Source organism: Gadus morhua, chromosome 19 (genome assembly GCF_902167405.1).
Source record: "Gadus morhua chromosome 19, gadMor3.0, whole genome shotgun sequence".
NCBI classification, from domain to species: Eukaryota; Metazoa; Chordata; class Actinopteri; order Gadiformes; family Gadidae; genus Gadus; species Gadus morhua.
In genome coordinates, this window is record NC_044066.1 from 14,076,567 (window position 1) to 14,096,843 (window position 20,277).

A 20,277-nucleotide genomic window follows, 5' to 3' on the forward strand; every position below is an offset into this window, starting at 1 on the left:
TGATTTTCCATGTGATCATTGCTGACTTTCAGCCAGCTTACCTGTAATAGGGCTCACTCTCAGACAGGCTGAGCTGGGAGGGAGAGCCGGGGCTCATGGGAAGCTCTAGCGGTCGGTTCTTCATGCGTCCTTTCCCATCTCCCAGAACCGTCACCACAGGCTTGTCTGGAATCACAGCCCACAACCTTCTCATGCTCTTGCTTAAACCTTTGAATCTTTGAATCTTTGATTCATGCTGTGTATATACATAGTTCATTGTAGGCCTCATCTCAGTTTAATTTCTTCTTCGTTTGTTGTATACAGGGAATGGGTTAACCTAACGATTGTTAGTGTTAACATCCTTACTGTACCGACAGAGATACATTGTTGTTTCTCTTTCTTCTGACGAATGTACTTATTGTAAGCCGCTTTGGATAAAAGTGTCTGCTAAATGCCCTAAATGTACTTCCATCATGTAGGCCTACTTTATGCTGCGACTCCCACATTTTCAAAGTAATTTGTGCCATCTTATCGTATCCCTCTTCCTATCTGGGTCCATATACGTCTAAAAACATGTGTGTGGCAGACTGATTCTCACCTTTGATTTCCTTCTTGGCCGCGATCTGGTTGACTATGAACAGAGTCACCAGGTCCATACTGCCTGACCCGGTGCCCTTGTGCGAGGTGGTGACGGGGATGCCCAGGTTGTGGAGCTTACTGTTCATCTTCTTCTTCTCAAAGAACTCCTGAAGGCCAAAACTAGAGTAACTATTCGTTTTAATCCTCAAACTATTACAAAAAAGTTCAGTCTCGGGTTTCAGAATGCTTTTCTTTCTCGTAAGTTGACTTACCCTTTGCTTTTTGGTATCACCCCTCATCATATACCGACTCCTGTAAATCCAATGGGATTTTTATTAGAAATAGATCATGTCTAAAAGACTAAGATTCAACCATAACATGGGAGTGAGCAAGACTCATCAACATAATAACTTGATTAACTATATATTAGAATTAGACTACACTGGTAGGACTAGTGTAATATAGTTGTCTATTACAACTATATTACATCATTACAATAGGGTACAGCTATATAACATTAAGGTACAACTATAAACAACTTCTCCATAAGATTATGTATTATATGAATCCAGTCGCACCTTGCCCCGCCGACCCAGTTCATTCTCAGATAATAGATGTCACAGACTATCGTAAATAAAAGTTAAGCCTAAAGCAATAACATGTGTTACGGGTGTGTGGTTAAAGTAACAAATATAGTGACTAACGATTATTATTTCATTCAAATAAATTATTGTCGAATTAAATTCAAATCTCGATATGTTTCTGTTGCTCGAGCGAAACACACGTTTTCGACGTTCTCTGCGTCCCGCCACGCGCTTTAAAGCATATTAAGGAAACGCCCACTTTACGTCAACAGTTATTTACGTCGAAACACAAAGAGGACACGTCGACTGGGGTTTAAAGTTTACTTTTTTACAATCTTAAGGTACAAATGTTTCTTTGAATAGCATCCTGACCTTCGTATAAATATCTTTATGTTATCAACTATTATCAAAAGGCTTTTATTCAGGTTGTATAGGCATTGGAAACATGCCTTCACATCCCCCAAACAGTTAGAAAGTAAGATGCAAAAATAAAATACAAAATAACACCAAAGATAATCTAAAAAACAAAATACATTTAAGTTTCTCGGCCAGCACTGTTTAAAAATAGCTTGGTTGTCAGTGTAAAGCGATCTCTCTCTGTGTTACGTAAAGGGCAGTACAGTAGACTCATTTGCATACGTTCTGTTACTCAGCCAATCAGCGGCAGGCGGAGGCAAAGCCCCGGCCAATGAAACGGCTAGACGGCACAGCGCAACAGCGGAACGACGCTGGGAAGCAGGATGTAGCGGTCCGCGGTGCAGGCCATCTTCACGCCAAAACATCAAAGGGTATTCTCCTTTTGCGTCGCATTTCTTTCGTATGATTTCCCAATTTTTCACTCGTTTCCGATCGATAGCACGCGAGGACGACTGAACCGCGCGGTATTCGTGCACAGGGATCGGGAACAACATGTCCTATATCCTGGACGCGGCGTCTAAAGTGAAATGGGACCGTACGACCGCCGCGAAACGAGCCGTGGTCCTGGCGGCCGCCGCCTACGGCATCAGGACCCTGTATCCCATCATCTGGAAACGTGTCTCGAGGCGGCAGGGCTGCAGGAACAACACGCAGATCTCCAAGGTGGAGAACGGCTCAACGGCTCTGGTAGTGAAGTCCTTCGCGGAGCCCAAGAAGAAGCCCTCCCCGGAGCTGAACGCTCTGTTCTTCAAGCAGATCCTGGACCTCCTCAAGATCCTCTTCCCCAAACTCCTGTCAAAAGAGCTGGCCTTGCTGTCGTTACACTCCGTCGCGTTGATCTCAAGGACGTTTCTGTCCATATTCGTGGCGAGTCTGGACGGGAAGATCGTCAAGTCGATCGTTGAGAAGAACCCGCAGAACTTCATGCTGCAGCTGATGAAGTGGCTGCTCATCGCCATCCCGGCCACCTTCGTCAACAGCGTGATCCGCTACCTGGAGTGCAAGCTGGCGCTGGCGTTTCGCACGCGGCTGGTGGACCATGCCTACCGGACCTACTTCACGGACCAGACCTACTACCGGGTCAGCCACATGGACGGGCGGCTGGCCAACCCGGACCAGTCTCTCACCGAGGACGTCATGATGTTCTCCCAGTCCGTGGCGCATCTCTACTCCAACCTCACCAAGCCCATCCTGGACGTAGTCCTCACGTCCTACACGCTGATCCAGACCGCCCGCTCCAGGGGGGCTAACGCCACGGCGCCCACTCTGCTGGCAGGCCTGGTGGTCTTCGCCACGGCCAAGGTGCTGCGCGCCTGCTCGCCAAAGTTCGGGAAACTGGTGGCGGAGGAGGCGAACAGGAAGGGGTACCTGCGCTACGTGCACTCCAGGATCATCGCGAACGCCGAGGAGATAGCTTTCTATGCGGGACACAACGTAAGCAACTCGGTCGGATCAGAAAGATGTTCTTAAAAGTGTGGGGCGTCCTACCCCAACAGTGGTCACCAGTTAGAATCCTACCTAAACAGTTGTCAACAGTTAGTAAATCTTTAGTTACGCATAGTTAGTATGGATGTATGTAGGTCACTCTGAGCAGTTGAGTGATGTTGGTACAGGAGGCTGCAGAGCAGGAGAGATCCCGGCCTCCAACCTCTCCGCACTTGATTACTTTATACACAAGCGTAAAGGTTTTTGTAGAGATTATTTATTACCCATTAACTCTTTATTGACATGGGAATCCAACTTGAGCAAACCTTTCCCGAAATAGGTCAATAATAAAAAAAATAATAATAATAAATACATAATGACAATATTAATAAAAGAGTGACAGATGAAGCGTAATGCTTCAGTCCAAGCTGAAAGCTGCTGGGTTCAATCTCATTTCCAAAGCAACGTAAACAAAACCACTGCATGGAAACCCTCATAACAAAGCGATAGCAACAGTGATACTGCTGTACAAACAGCGGGCGGCAGAGCGGTTATGCTTTCATACACCCAAACGAAAGGTACTGGGTACAATCCCCAAGCATGAGCAGGCCGGGATCTAAAGCCACCGTGGGTGATGACGTGCGTGTGTGATGACTGAGGGGTAAACAGTCAGGAAGGGGTTAAACTGTGTCTCTCAGGGGGTTAAACGTCTCTCTCCCTCAGGTGGTTAAACTGTCTCTCTCAGGTAGAGATTTGTCAGCTGATGTCTGATTGGTTAACAGTCAGGAGGGGTTAATCTCTCTCTCTCTCTCTCTCTCTCTCTCTCTCTCTCTCTCTCTCTCTCTCTCTCTCTCTCTCTCTCTCTCTCTCTCTCTCTCTCTCTCTCTCTCTCTCTCTCTCTCTCTCTCTCTCTCTCTCTCTCTCAGGGGATTAAACTGTCTCTCAGGGGGTTAAACTGTCTCTCTCCCAGGTGGTTAAACTGTCTCTCCGGTGGCTCATTGTCTCTCTCCCAGGTGGAGATGCGGCAGCTGCAGAAGTGCTACGCGGCTCTGGCCGACCAGATGAACCTCATCCTGTCCAAGCGGCTGTGGTACGTCATGGTGGAGCAGTTCCTCATGAAGTACGTGTGGAGCGCCGCCGGCCTGGTCATGGTGGCAGTGCCCATCATCACCGCCACCGGATTCGCCGACATGGGTGAGAGCTCGAGTCCGATTGGTCCGATCGCCCCCCCCCCCCCCCCCCCCCCCCCCCCCCCCCCGAGGTGATCGGAGAATCCTTCAGGCAGGGACCCGATCGCGTTGAGGGAACACAGTTGTGGGTGGTCGCCCGGAAGTATCTTGCCATTGCATATCAAATCAGTGTACACAACATTATTCCAGGAAAGACAACGAATTCAGTTCAATTCAAAGGTCTGGAGCCCTTAAACCCAGCAACAGTCTCAAAGGGCTTCACAGGCCCTCAGTACATGACACCCTAACTATAGTATTCCAGCATAACTTTTTAATGAATAAATGGCTCCTCTTAACAGGCGTATAGCAGGTTGGAGCTTGCAATGAAGGAAATACCTAGTTATATTCAAATATTCAAGTAATTGTATTCACCTAACCCTTCTAAATGCTTGACTCCCGAAAGGGAATCCCCCTTGAGAAGGAACACAGCGAAGGAGGATTTCCTCCTTCGGGGACGGCTATGATTGCCATTCAACCTAAATCCAACCTGCGTTCTGTATTCTCCCTTTACTGCCCTGCACTGATCATTTCATCGCGGTTCAGGAGTTGTAATTTGATGAGCTCAATCCCAGGGAGCATGTGGTTCGCACAGTAGAGGTTTTGGGTGGGATCTATTTAACAAATCTATTCAAATGATTTGATGTGTTGATATCAGCGCGAGGGACGCATAGGCAGGCCTGGGGTCAGGTTACACGTTTCGCTGGACTTCCGTGGTCCAGTCTTTCAGGTTTATTCACCATATTGTCATACACAGTTATACAATACACTGACCGCTGTTCACGGGCAAGGTGGGCAGTGACAGAGTGGGATCCTTCCACAATCAGGTTGTTAAGTCTGATAATGCCTGGACACTTAGTAAATGCTTATATTAAGGGTTAATTAAAACACTGAACAACGTAAATAATCTGCACAATGCTAAACTGTAAGCGTTCAAGGGGGAAGCCTGAAGGATTCTCCTCAACTGTGTTATGAGTTTAAATGTATATTTTGTGGTAGAAACATATTGCATACATACTACAAATCATTGAGTATTAGGGATGCCTTAGCTGCTACTCATAGAGGAAACGATAAGTAAATAACCTGTAGTATATGACCAACCAATTGATAGTCTAATAACCATAAACAAGCAGCAGATATCACTGCAGGTGACTTAAACGATTCGTCCTGTTATATTGGGGCTGTAAACGAGACTGATGTACCGGTGCAACTTTAGCTTGTCAAGATAACTATCAACTATTCCATAACCATAAATCTGTCTCTCTCTCTCTCGCTCTGTCTCTTGTCTGTCTGTCTCTCTCCCTCTCTCTGTGTTGCTCCCTCTGTGTTGCTCCCTCTGTGTCTCTGTCTCTGTCTCCTTATGTCTCTCTCTCCCCCTCTCTCCCTCTGTCTCTCTATGTCTCTCTCCCTCTGTAGAAGTGGTTGACGGCCCGGTCCAGGTGATGGTGAGCGAGCGCACGGAGGCGTTCACCACGGCCCGTAACCTGCTGGTGTCCGGTGCCGACGCCATTGAGAGGATCATGTCCTCGTACAAGGAGGTGAGCGGCGGCGGCCATGTTTGAGCCACTTGAATCACTTATTGGTCAGTCCAGCAAAACAATGTCAAGGTACAATTAGATCCTGATATTTACTCTATTAAAACAGGGATGCAATGCAAACACTTGCGGTCAAACAGACATGCATTCAAACAATATGAAAGTGCCGACATTATGAGAGCAAATGGCCCATAAGTAGAAGCAGTGCCAGTGTTTTGGGTTTCCACATGCACTGAAAGCAGCATGAGTTTCCCCCAGAGGGAATACAGTGATAGTTATATTAGAGTGTTGTTACTCCTGTTAGGACTGCTTTCATGAAGTGATAATATCTACTGTATCTGTTTCTTATCTTATGTGTATCTGGTAAGAAGGAAAGTATTTAAATTGGACACGGCAGGTGTAGTAGGTATGTTTTGCTGAGATTAGATCTCCGGACCTTTTAATTAGACACAGTAGCCGTTTGTATTCAGAGTGTTGTGGCTGAAAGGCTCACAGCAGCAGTAGGTATGTACAGAGGTTAGTGTGACAGAGTGGAGGCTAAGGGGTGAAGGTCGCAGGTCAATACTCTTGAGTTGCTACACTATAGTCTATGCAGCAGTGTTTGATTTAAATCAATGTTATGTGAAATACTAATTTCTTCATACATAAACGGAGCAGAACAGCAAACATGCCTAATGCCGTCAGAATGGACCTTTTGTCTGGAGGTCTGTAAGAGGATTGGGCTGTGAAAGGGGGGGTCTGTTCTGTTTCTGTCTTGAAGTGCATGTGTTAGTTGAATACAGTAGTACGTACAATGTTCTTGTTACTTACTGGAAGAATAAGGCCCATCGTGTGGACTGGATCGTTATTCGCCACACATGAGTCTGAAACTCGCCTCGACACAATTTAAGGTCGCCTGGGTGCAGGCAGAGCAACATTCTCATTGAAACGGTTAAGTTGAGGTTTCATAATACATTTAGGTAAATAAAGGTCAGGGGTAAAGCAATGCATCGTGGGAATTGGATCAAGCTGGAAGGTCCTTGGTTCCGTCCCTCTGCAGGCTGACAGCAGGATCCTGGACACTGTTGGCCCGCATCTGAGATCATTCTGCAGGTGGCTCTGAGTGGGTGTGTCAGGGCAGCGTGTGGTTTTATTGATTTGATGCGGGAGAGATCCAACCTGTTGAGCTGCTTCTCTGCCCTCTGCCCCGAGTCACGATGCAAAACACAGTAGCCCGGGGCGATGATGAGAAGGGCGGGCTGTGTGTGTGTGTGTGTGTGTGTGTGTGTGTGTGTGTGTGTGTGTGTGTGTGTGTGTGTGTGTGTGTGTGTGTGTGTGTGTGTGTGTGTGTGTGTGTGTGTGTGTGTGTGTGTGTGTGTGTGTGTGTGTGTGTGTGTGTGTCTGATATGTGTGGATGTGAGCGTGCTCAGTGCAGGGCTGTAGCCCGCTGTCTGGGCTGAGGCGTGTGCCCATAGCAGCAGAGTTACGCACAGGTAGCGAAGGGACGCATTCCTGAAGCAATGTGTTCTTGCAGCACCGCATGCCTGTCTGCTGAGTCTGGTGCATCCCATGCACGGTGGGTGGGGCGAGTTTGTTATTGTTATGCTTTGTGAATGTGTGTGATTCTTATGCAGCATGTTAAGGTGTGTGTGTGTGTGTGTGTGTGTGTGTGTGTGTGTGTGTGTGTGTGTGTGTGTGTGTGTGTGTGTGTGTGTGTGTGTGTGTGTGTGTGTGTGTGTGTGTGTGTGTGTGTGTGTGTGTGTGGTAGGTAGAGCGAGACAGGTTCCGGCGAGGCTGTGTGTTGTGGTGGTGAGACAGGTTCTAGGGAGTGTGTGTTGTGGTAGAGAGACACGTGTTAGCGAGGCTGTGTGTTGTGGTGGTGAGACAGGTTCTAGGGAGTGTGTGTTGTGATAGAGAGACAAGTGTTAGCGAGGGTGTGTGTTGTTGTGACTGACACTAGCTTGTCCGGTCGGGACAAACTGCTCCACCCTTGGCCCTACACCTTCCATCACGTGTGGCTCCTGTAGAATAACATTGTGGCCGCTCCACATATTTGCTGGGCTATTGTGCTGCGCACTACAGTCACAAGACCCACTGAGGCGTTGTTTGCTAGGCGGCTTTAATACATGAAGTAACTTGTAAACAGCGACCGGTCAGCCCTGTGTGTGTGTGTGTGTGTGTGTGTGTGTGTGTGTGTGTGTGTGTGTGTGTGTGTGTGTGTGTGTGTGTGTGTGTGTGTGTGTGTGTGTGTGTGTGTGTGTGTGTGTGTGTGTGTGTGTGGGGGGGGGGGGATTTTTCATTGGGCCTTGCGCTAGCTGTGATTAATCCTCCATCTGTTGATCTTTAATGGCCACACACACATGCACGCACGCACGCACGCACAGCCACAAGGAACTGGACAGAGAACCGGTGCAACAAACAAGAGCTCGTTGACTACATACACATACTGTACGTCATGTGCGACGGCCATGTAGAAAAAGCATGGACCTGCCATTTGTATTCATGCTCAATACTGATTCCTAAGCCAGTGTGTGGCGTGTGAAAACATGCTTCAGATGTTCTCAGCCTCCAGTGTTCATGCTGACATCATCCTTCCTTCCTTCTGCTCACCCTCCTCTCTGGGACTAGCAAGGTTGTGTAAGTGAGATAAAGATTCAGGAACTTTGTTCTTCAGATACAGGACATGCAGTGAAGTGAAAGTGGCAGAGCTCTATCAGTGTCTACAATAAGGACAATATTAACAGTCAAAAGAAGCAACACTATGTGCAATAGGGGTAGGTCTTGATGTAAATTAAGGATCTGTGAGAAACATTCAAACATTAGAAAAACGTGTGTGTGCCTGCCTGCATGTGCGTGTGTGTGTGTGTGTGTGTGTGTACCTGCGTGTGTGTGTGTGTGCGCCTGCCTGCATGTGTGTGTGTGTGTGTGTGTGTGTGTCTACCTGCGTGTGTGTGTGTGTGTGTGTGTGTGCCTGCGTGCGTATGTGTGTGTGCCCATAAGAGGGACCATGTGTACCGTAATTAGGTCTCTGGTGAGGTCCCGGCTCCCCGTCCTGATGGCCTGGGGACCGACACCGTGCCTCAGCCTCTCTGTCGGGCTGCGTCAGTGCGGAGGCTCTCGCCCGGCTGAGCCGCTGAATCAGCCTGTTAGCTAAGGTGGTGGCTCCCCCTGGGCTCCGGCTCCACACCTCCTCACTCAGGGGGGGGGGGGGCATGCAGCTCCAGCGGGGGGGGGGGGGGGTGGGGGGGGGGGGTGTGTGTGTGTGTGCGCGCGCACTAACAATCTCTAGCTTAACCCGTTCCCTGTATACAACAAAGATGGCTAGGATAAAATGCTACATGACGCTGACCACTATTTTTAAGTGCGAGGACATACAGCATACAGTTCTGTTTACTAATAGCTGTGCGTATGTTTGCGTACAATGCATGCATAAAATGTTCCTCGTCTCTTCTTTATCTCTTTAAAAGAAATGCACACAAAGATGGTGTTTGAGTTGCACTTCAGAGTCAAACATAATCTGGTATTTGTTCCAGAGTATCGTCTGGTCTCAGAAGGCCCTTTAATGAATATACCAGAGCAGCTGGCATGTCCTCAGTCACATGTGACCATGCAGGACGCCTGCTGAGATGTTGGTTCCTCGTGAGGCGGCTGAGTCAACAGCCTGTGGCCCCCTCACTCAGTTTGTGTCTCATTGTTTCTCTCTTTGTCTTTCTAGTGGTGTTTGTAATCCTTCTTTCCCTGAAGGTCCCCCCTTCCATGCAATGGTTTGTTCAGTTGTATAAATGTGAGCCTTTATATTCTTCCGTTCCATCTGTGTGGAAGAGTTGTGGCAGTGTTGGTCTAATAAGTAGAACACAACTCGAGACATTTATTGCTATGGTATTTCAATATTTGTCTTGCTTACTACAATGTGCTACTTGACTCAATGTTCTAAGGGGCTCATGAGCCAATGCATACGGTGTCGTTATATCGTTGACATAATGTCTTGCAGCATAATGTCACACAACACCGGTATTTATCAGTACAATTTAACCTTTGACTGATGACTCTGTGTTTGTTGGTTTTGTTATTTCTCTTTGTCCCGGTCAAATCAACAGCTTTGTACTTAGTTATTTGTACTCTCAATCACTCACTCTTTAATCTCTCTCACTCACTCACTCACTCACTCACTCACTCACTCACTCACTCACTCACTCACTCACTCACTCACTCACTCACTCACTCACTCACTCGCTCACTCACTCACTCTCTCTCTGTATCTCTCTACCGATCACTCACCCACTCTCTCCTTCTCACTCAATCACTCACTCTCTCTCTGTATCTCTCTACCACTCATTCACTCTCTCTCACATGCGTGCGATAACGGAGGTAAACCCGGTGACCTCGACCTGTGTGATCACTCGTATCGGGGTCACGGTGTGCTACCGGTCGATGATGTTCCCGTGGATGACCCTCCACCCCCGTGTGTGTATCCAGGTGACGGAGCTGGCGGGCTACACGGCGCGTGTGCACAACATGTTCCTGGTGTTTGGCGAGGTGCAGCGGGGCGTGTACAAGCGCTCCGAGGATTCCACCACCGCCACCGGCGCCGAGATGAAGAACCAGCCGTCGCTGCACATCGAGGGCCCGATGGAGATCAAAGGTCAGCGCCAGCCTGAGCATTAGCGTTGGTGTTAGCGTTAGCGTGGGCAGACCCTGAGATTAAAACAAAGTTCAAGATACACACACAATGCATTCGTAATAGATGGAGATCAAACGCATGCACACACGCACACACAGCATTAGAAAGAGATCCCACACACAGTCACACAAAATCTATAAGCATTAGATAGAGCTCACGCACGCACACTGACCAACACCACACACACACACACACACACACACACACACACACTGACACACGCATTGGCACACACACACTGGCACATACACACACACAGGCATTAGCATGAGATGAAGATCTCTCACGCACGCGGCTTATCAGCTGTGTTTATTTGCATAACCACATCCTGTGTAGACACGCATACCATGTCGACTGTCTTAGGCGAGGCAGAATATGCTGGTTAGGATGTTTGGCACGGAGTCCACACATGGCTAATGACAGCGCTAGCGACGCTGTCCTCAGGCTGTCTGAGACCGCAGGGATCTGTGAATAATGGTGCGTGTGTGCACGTGCGTGTCTCTCTCCAGGTCACGTGATTGACGTGGATCAAGGGATCGTGTGCGAGGACGTCCCCATCATCACCCCCAACGGAGACGTGGTCGTCTCCTGCCTCAACTTCAAGGTGGAGCTCCTTATTCACCTTCTCCTTCTCCTCCCTCACCCTCCACCTCCTTCCTCCCTCCTCCTTCCCCCTCCTCCCTTTTCCTTCTCCCTCCTCCTTGACCCTCCTCCTTGACCCTCCTCCTTGACTTCCTCAACAATCACCTGCATCGCTTCAACTTGCTCCTGAATAATCGTGTGTGTGTGTGTGTGTGTGTGTGTGTGTGTGTGTGTGTGTGTGTGTGTGTGTGTGTGTGTGTGTGTGTGTGTGTGTGTGTGTGTGTGTGTGTGTGTGTGTGTGTGTGTGTGTGTGTGTGTGTGCGTGCGCGCAGGTGGAGGAGGGCATGCACCTGCTGATCACCGGCCCTAACGGCTGTGGGAAGAGCTCTCTGTTCCGCATCCTCAGCGGCCTCTGGCCCGTCTACGGGGGTGTGCTATACAAACCCTCCCCCAAACACATGTTCTACATCCCCCAGAGGTACGCACAGACGCACACGCCGCACATCGCGCACACGAGCACACAAACGCATCAATGCAAGGACATGCGCACACGCAAGGACACGTCCATGCAAGGCAAGGACATGAACACACAAACGCATACACACGCATCCATGCAACGCAGAGAACGCGCACACCGCAGGCGTATACACTCACACACATGTACGTAGGGGGCGGTTAGACGTGTTCTTCTCCCATTCAAGTCAAGACACTGTCGACACGCCAACCAGGTGCCTCCTGGTTATGTCACATGGCATTACCGTGTACATGGTCGTGCCAATTCTGGACTTCATGGACACTTCTGCAATTGCGACGGTACAGTGGGATAAAGGTCGAGACATAACAGAGCAGTGGATATTGGGGAAGAGAAACCATCCGTGGCTTCAATGTTGGAATGAAACCACCTCACCCAGCTAGAATGAACTATACTCCTGAAAGCATAGCGGTTAGGTTGTTGAAAAGTTCTGGGTTCCATCATCGATGTCTTTCCCAAAGGCGTCCTTCAGCACGACACCCTTACCCCTACCTGCTCCGTGATGACGTGTACCTGAGTTCACTGGAAGTCACTCAGGTGGAAGCCTTTGATAAATGACTAGGAACCAGTCCTCAGCTTTGAAGAGTAACGTGACCCCGACCAACCTGTCAGCCTCCTGCTGTGTGTGGACCTTTTATGGAACTCACATGGAACACGTAACTGTACTGCAAGCACTCCCTCACTCACTCACTCACTCACTCACTCACTCACTCACTCACTCACTCACTCACTCACAGTAGACACGGTATCCACCCTGTACACACAGTGCATACAGTATAAACACAAAACACACTGTACTGATACAAGACACGTCCTAGTTTAGCAGACCACGCCCTCATCCAGACCAAACTGAGGCCTATAAAAAGCAACATAGCATGCAACCGGGGGAGGAGCAGCTGAGAAACAGTGACATGAAAGTGCTGTACTTCCATGTTTCTAAAGCCTTTCACAATGCCGTCTTCCCCTGCGGTGCTACCACAGTCCTCTGTGGTAGAACTGTGTGAAGAGGAAAACACAACGACAAGCGGGGCGAGCGCAGAGTAGAGGCAGGAAGATGAGTTTGAATCTGAGGAGGTTCACAGAAATCCAGGCTGTGTTCGGTCAACAGAACCAAGGGTACATTTTAGAATCTGGCGCTGCCTGCAGGCACGCAAGAGAACACCACCCGACCAAGCCCAGCTCCCCACGTGGCCTCCAGCAGACACGGCACACACCGAACATAACCCCCCCCCCACATCGCCCCCCCCTCCCAGTCAGGCTGAAAAGGTTGGAAGATCCATGTTGGAACCACGAATCACGAAGCAGGTCTTCTCAGAACAGCCTGTATTTAATCTTCCACCACGGCCCTTTAGCTTGAACACAAGGGCAGCAAAGCGCTTCGGACCCCAGCTGTACATTTACCAACGAGCAAATACGCAAACGCCACCTGAAGTTGCCAAATGTTTACCTCCGGCCATGTGCAATGTTCTGTGTTCTGTGTTACGTGTCCAAGGGCGCCTTGCTGGACCAGTTGATCTAACGTGCGTGCGTGCGTGCGTGCGTGTGTGTGTGTGTGTGTGTCTGCGTGTGCGCGTGTGTGTGCGTGTCTGTCTGTGTGTGTGCGCGTGTGTGTGCGTGTCTGTCTGTGTTTGTGTGTGTGTGTGTGTGTGTGTGTGTGTGTGTGTGTGTGTGTGTGTGTGTGTGTGTGTGTGTGTGTGTGTGTGTGTGTGTGTGTGTGTGTGTGTGTGTGTCCAGGCCCTACATGTCCATCGGCTCCCTGCGGGACCAGGTCATCTACCCGGACTCCGTGGAGGACATGGAGGAGCGGGGGCTCAGGGACCCCCACCTCGAGGCCATCCTGGACATCGTCAACCTCAACCACATCGTCACCCGGGAGGGAGGTAGGAGGAGCGGGGGGGGGGGGGGGGGGGGGGAGGAGGGGGGAGAGCAGGAGGGAGGGGGTGGAGAGCAGGGGGGAGAGGGAGAAGGAGGAGGAGCAGGGGGGAGGGGGAGAGATGCAGGGGGGAGGAGGAGCAGGGGAGAGGGAGGAGGATCAAGGGGGAGGGAGGAGGATCAAGGGGGAGGGAGGAGGATCAAGGGGGAGGGGGAGAAGGAGCAGGGGGGAGGGGGAGGAAGGGGAGGGCTTTTGGGAGGATAATGTCCCCCCCTTCCTTGTCTCCCTTGTGCTATCGTGGCATAGCCAGCGTCCTAATGTTGAAGACCTCTATTAAACATTGAATGTTCTGGCTATAGGTGTGAGCCAACTCTCCCATCAATGATTCATCTGGTCTGGTCTACTCTATGGGACACCCAATCTAATCCACAACATTCTTTCTATGGACCAGTTTGACCTTTGACCAAAGTATCCTAATCATAAGATTATGAATACGTCTCTGGAAAGTTTGTCTGGGGTCCAGCAGTCCTACTATGTTCTTCACACCTTCTGGGGGCACACGGCTGCTGTAGATGTTAGATGATGGTGACCTCTGAGCTGAGGTTGGATGATGGTGACCTTTGAGAGGTTAGATGATGGTGACCTCTGAGCTGAGGTTAGATGATGGTGACCTTTGAGAAGTTACATGATGGTGACCTCTTAGAGGTTAGAGGATGGTGACCTCTGAGCTGAGGTTAGATGATGGTGACCTTTGAGAAGTTAGATGATGGTGACCTCTGAGAGGTTAGATGATGGTGACCTCTGAGCTGAGGTTAGATGATGGTGACCTTTGAGAGGTTAGATGATGGTGACCTCTGAGAGGTTAGATGATGGTGACCTCTGAGAGGTTAGATGATGGTGACCTCTGAGAGGTTAGATGATGGTGACCTTTGAGAGGTTAGATGATGGTGACCTCTTAGAGGTTGGATGATGGTGACCTCTGAGAGGTTGGATGATGGTGACCTCTGAGAGGTTATATGATGGTGACCTTTGAGAGGTTAGATGATGGTGACCTCTTAGAGGTTAGATGATGGTGACCTCTGAGAGGTTAGATGATGGTGACCTTTGAGAGGTTAGATGATGGTGACCTTTGAGAGGTTAGATGATGGTGACCTCTTAGAGGTTAGATGATGGTGACCTCTGAGAGGTTAGATGATGGTGACCTTTGAGAGGTTAGATGATGGTGACCTCTTAGAGGTTAGATGATGGTGACCTCTGAGAGGTTAGATGATGGTGACCTCTGAGAGGTTAGATGATGGTGACCTCTGAGCTGATGCTAGATGTTCTCTCTCTGTAGGCTGGGACGCAGAGCTGGACTGGAAGGATGTTCTCTCAGGAGGAGAGAAGCAGAGGATGGGCATGGCCCGCATGTTCTACCACAGGCAAGACACACGCACATGTTCTCTCACACACACGTTCTCTCACGCACGCACACACACGCGCGCGCACACACGTTCTCGCACACAGATGTTATCGCGCCTGCACGTTCTCGCATACAAGTTGGGGTACGTTTGTTGGGAATCAGCTGTTGTCCCACATGAGGATGTAGCAGGGTTTGGGGGGAGCCATTGGTTTTTGTCGTTTGTCTCTCTTCCATTGGAATGAACCATCGTCTGCCAATAGCCTCACAGATCAGATGGCAGAGGAGCTGAATGTCCTCTAGCTTCACAAACAAATAATAATTTGTTAGGATCATGAACGTTTTTCTGATCGGTGAGACTATACAACGCTTATTCATCCATGCATGTGCATAAACAAAAAGATACACACACACATCAACAACATTCTTAATTGAATGACTAGATTGCTGGGGCTTTAACTCTTGGCTGCTCACAGTAACAGGTTACAGGTTGTGTTGGCGCCCCCTACAGGCACAACACTGTGACTGCTGCCTCAAGCTTGCAGTCTAAAAATACCAAAGTGATGACAGGCATTCTGATTAAGCAGCATGTCATTAAGTGTGTGTGTGTGTGTGTGTGTGTGTGTGTGTGTGTGTGTGTGTGTGTGTGTGTGTGTGTGTGTGTGTGTGTGTGTGTGTGTGTGTGTGTGTGTGTGTGTGTGTGTGTGTGTGTGTGTGTCTTTCTCTCTCTCTCTTTGTGTGTGTGTGAATCAGGCCAAAGTACGCACTCCTGGATGAGTGCACCAGCGCAGTCAGCATCGACGTGGAGGGGAAGATCTTCCAGGCCGCCAAGGATTCTGGCATCTCCCTGCTGTCCATCACACATAGACCCTCTCTCTGGTGAGACCTCTCTCTCTCTCTCTCTTTTCCCCTGCTGATCATCACACACAGTCTCTCTGTCTCTCTGTCTCTGTCTCTCTCTCTCTCTCTCTCTCTCTGTCTCTCTGTCTCTCTGTCTCCCTGCTGCCCATCATACACAGTCCCTCTTTCTGGTAGCTTCTCTGTCTCTGTCTCACTCACACACAGACACAGATCTCTCTGGTAAGACCTGTCCCAATGTCCTCCACGATCTCCCTTATATTGTGCTCTGCTTCATTCTGGTGTAGTGTATAGTTCTTGTTTGCTCGTAGCACGTTGTATCAGCTTGTCGGAGGTCGTTGTCCTCCGGACCTGGCGTTTACCCGTGATGCCTCCCAACAGGAAGTACCACACCCACCTGCTGCAGTTTGACGGCGAGGGGGGCTGGCGCTTCGAGCAGCTGGACACGGCCACGCGCCTCACCCTCACGGAGGAGAAGCAGCGGCTGGAGTCCCAGCTCGCCGGGATACCCAAGATGCAACACCGGCTCGACGAGCTCTGCAACATCCTGGGAGAGGACTCGGTGCTGAAGACCGCCCGCGAGTGACCGCCCGCGAGTCCATCCCTCCTCATCCTCCTCCTACATCCCTACTCCTCCATCTCTCTCTCTCTCTCCCTCCTCCTCCTCCTCCTCCATCCCTCTCTCTCCCACCTTCTCTCATCCTCTGCTCCTCCATCCCTCTCTCTCTCACCTTCTCTCATCCTCTGCTCCTACATTCATCCCTCTCTTTCTCCTTCTCTTATCCTCTCCATCCAGTATTACCCCATCACGTTTTGCTGTGTTTTTCCTGTTTTTCTTTCTCTTTTTTAACACAGTTTAGGTTTTTAAAGTACAAAATATTTAATCTAGGATCCACAAATGTTTTTGTGATCGTTTGCGATGGCATCCGTTTGTTTTTAGCACTTTAGGTTTATTTTACCGTTCCCTTGTGGGGCTTGTTCAGGATGGATGGAACACAGACTGAGTTTGGCAGGAAGCTATGGAAGTTTAGCAGGAAGTTGATGCTGAGTCAAGCAGGAAGTTGTTCTCATCCACCATTCGACAGCCTCAAAAACAGTATTTGTCGGCGTCGATGTGAGGGTTTCAGGCCGGTGGATTTAACACGTCTATTAGGAATGGGATTTAGAATTTCTGAGAGCATTTCTTTTCCAAGTGCCTGGTGTCCCCGCGGTAGCCAACGTGTGCGATCCTAGGTGATAGACACAGGGAACGACCTTTGACTTATGAGAGTCATTGGGTCGTCTGTTTAGTCCCGTTCCTCGTCGACGTCTGAAGCGCCTCACTTTCAGTAGATGGGATACACTCGCCCAGAACAAGTTTTTTAATTTCAATCAACAGCCATATTCAATTTATATATATACTTTATTTTGTGTATGATTGGTTATTTTAAATCTTGAATACCAGTTCTCAAAAGCATACTAAATCGACAGCAAATCTTCACCCAGTGGAGAGCTGTACAATCCAATCCTTAATCCTGATTGGTCAATTGACGTGCTTCGTTTGACCTTCAACCCGTTGGCTGATGTTATGAACCATTTTTTTTAAAACTTTAAATATGACATGTGGTGTTTTTTGTTGACATGCAGGTGGCAGTTTTACCATCGTCAGTGGGAGTAGATTAAATCAAATGGATTAAATCCTATAAATACGATTTGCGTTTCCATGTTGGCACAAACGGTTGGTGACAGAAACAGGAAGAGAGTGTGTGGAGAAGTTCAGTCTCCTCGTTGTTCAGGAAGGAGGCGCCACTGAGCTGGCGACAGCAGGCAGCCATTTTAGGTCTGTTGTTGTGAGGCTGTTTATTTCCGGTTTGTTGAACGAACACAACAAGCTGAGAGGGGCCGCTTTCTTTTTAGGGAGACGGCAAGATGGCCGCTTTGTCTGTGACTTTCTGTCGGTCTCTTTTACCTTCTCACTTCTCACTAGCACTACACAAATATTGATAGGATAACTGCTGTAGACACACACACACACACACACACACACACACACACACACACACACACACACACACACACACACACACACACACACACACACACACACACACACGTGCTGCTACGTTCTCCGTATTGACAATGAAACCCTTATTGGTCCAACTGTCTGATCCCAGCTGTTTTTGATATTTTTGTTGTTTGGTTCAACTAGGATAAAATCCCTACCACACATCGCTGGATATAGAGATATAGGACATATATTGTGTGGTATAAATTGTGTCTTGTCCGCCCTCCTTCAATACCCGTGTTTATTTGTGAACAAAGGTCAAAGGTCAGGAGGGTCTGGCGAGGTATCTTTGCTCAGCGTCACTTGGGCAGACTGTAGCGGAAGGCCTTGGGTTGATGGCCTTCGATCGGTCCTGAGGCTAGAAGAAGGAGAGTTTAGTTTGATGTTGACGTTGTCAACCTGTTTTCCTACCAGCTGCCCTGAGATCTGTGGTCAGAACTACAACTTGTTTTTTTCGGTCACACATTTCAATTGGTTACTCGCTTTTTAGGTAACTGGGAGCTGTCGCACATGTGTATGTGTGTGCTTAACCCTCACAATCTGTGGTTGTTTCCAGTGCAGAGGGTGCGTGTGATATAGGCGAGTATCGCTTCATCCGTGTGTTTATGAATTAATGGGTCTGCAGCATTGAACTGTGTTTCTGCAGATGAGTCTTCATGAAAGGATAGTGGACTTCCCCCTCTTAGTTTAACGATTTATGAATAGCAGTGTCTCTGCTTCCTATTGGTCGAACCTTGTGATTGTTTTCAAGTACATTTCATAGACTGAATGATGACCTGTTTACGACGTAAAGAGTTTTAAAGTACTGTGGTTAGACTTGTGCAGTGTCATAATCACCGATAACCAATCAAAACGAACGTGCAAGGGTTCCATCACTCTGATTTCAAACTCTGTTAGCTTTGGCTATCAGAGCCTGAGGATGTGATGGACACAACCATCACAGCCTGTGGGGTCGCTGGACTGAACCATCACAGCCAGAGGGTCCAGAGGGTGAACCATTTGAACACCACTGATTTACAAAGTTCCACAACCACTAGCACAATCTGAGTGATAATTATATAAGACAATTAATTATATGGTCTCTTTTGCCTTGTTTTTATTCTTTATTTTTTTTTCCTAAATGTGAAAGTAAATGTGGGAATAAATCAATAAACCTAAAATAGAACTCATGATGGAGGGTCTTGTAGAGAGACAGTTAACAGTTTGAACCCACTAGCCTTGCGTTTGAGCTGAGACATGAATGTTGATCTAGTTTGAATCAATAGGCTGATTTCTGTGGGAACATGTTGAATCTGTGGTGAGAATCCAGATGGGTAGATGACCACATCTGGCCAACATAGGAGAGGCCAGGCCCACACCGGGTATCCGTGAACTTGGAAGTCATTATCGCGGATCCATGACCACTGAGCTCTGGGTATTTCCGACTGAGACTCATTGCCAATAAACATTTTTAATTTTCTAATTAATCGGTTGAAGAATAAAAAGCTGGATCTGATTGTCTTTCTACCCTGTGCTTGGTCCTTGAAGTGGTTAGAGGGTTGGATTCACAATAATTCATTAATCCAGTGAACTGATTAAAAACATGTCTGTATATTTTTCTACTTTTAGAGGTTGATATCGATTCTCTTTTAATCTAGCTGTTAGTATGTTTTTGTTTTTGTTTAATCGGTTTCTAGAGAAGCTCAATCCAAGCGACGATAATGTAAGATATTGTTGCGTTCACTGGCCTACGTTTACCATGACGTCCTTACTAACGAATATTGATACCAATGTCAGTTTCATAAGTAAGAGATCGAATGTATCCGATGTGTACATTAAACCTTATTAACTGAGGTTTAGTTTCATTTTCTATGACTTTATTAACAATGCATGTTTTCTTTTGTAAGTATGAGCGGTACAAATTATATATTGTGTGTGTATGTGGATGAGATTATATATTAGGAAATGCTGGCAGGTTGATGAAAGAGTAACATGGTATTATAGTCTTGAGAGAGAGTGGAATAGACTAAAATAAAAACACAAAAATAAGGAAATGTAATTTTTGGCTAACTTGAATTAAAGACATAAAATTAATTTTGGTGTGGGTGAGTCCTCTGGCATCTCTTTCCATCTTATTTTACCTGTTTATAAGTCTAGTTTATCAAGATTCTAAACCGAGACTGGTGAAGTCTGTCCACCAGGGAGCGCTGTTGATAAGGCTGCTGAGGGTTGCTCTTACTGTGAAAGATTCATTTTTGCGTTCAAATGATAAATGAGACAGTGCAGTATTCCTTAGGTGTCCTCTGTGTCTGTTAGTCAATTATCCTTATTTTATTTAAATTACTATAAAACAATACATTCGCTGCTCATTCAGCTTTGTAGAAATGTGTAGAAAGCTTTGTCGAAATAAATAAAATAATTTGTTCAAATATGTTGTGAGAAACCAGCTAGCGAGATCAAGGTTTACGAAGTCTCCCATCCCTCCCTTCAGGCCCCCCAGAGCCACGCCTCTCTAGAGCCGCGCCCTAAACAAGTGATTAGCTCGCTAGATTTAGCATAGCTCTGCCTAGCCTAGCCGGTCATGCGCAATGAGGGCAGTGGCAGA

At 48.1% G+C, this 20,277-nt stretch overlaps 1 protein-coding gene across 1 annotated transcript; it reads left to right on the forward strand.

The window, feature by feature from the left end:
• Positions 1–1,874: 1,874 nt before the first annotated feature.
• On the forward strand, positions 1,875–19,766 carry LOC115531878 (ATP-binding cassette sub-family D member 2). The gene is made up of 10 exons (XM_030341199.1): positions 1,875–2,993; positions 3,998–4,178; positions 5,627–5,748; positions 10,201–10,366; positions 10,915–11,009; positions 11,320–11,465; positions 13,254–13,399; positions 14,729–14,813; positions 15,545–15,670; positions 16,031–19,766. The coding sequence occupies exons 1-10, from the start codon at positions 2,052–2,054 to the stop codon at positions 16,233–16,235; spliced, it is 2,214 nt and encodes a 737-aa protein (XP_030197059.1). The 5' UTR covers positions 1,875–2,051; the 3' UTR covers positions 16,236–19,766.
• The last annotated feature ends 511 nt before the right edge of the window (positions 19,767–20,277 follow it).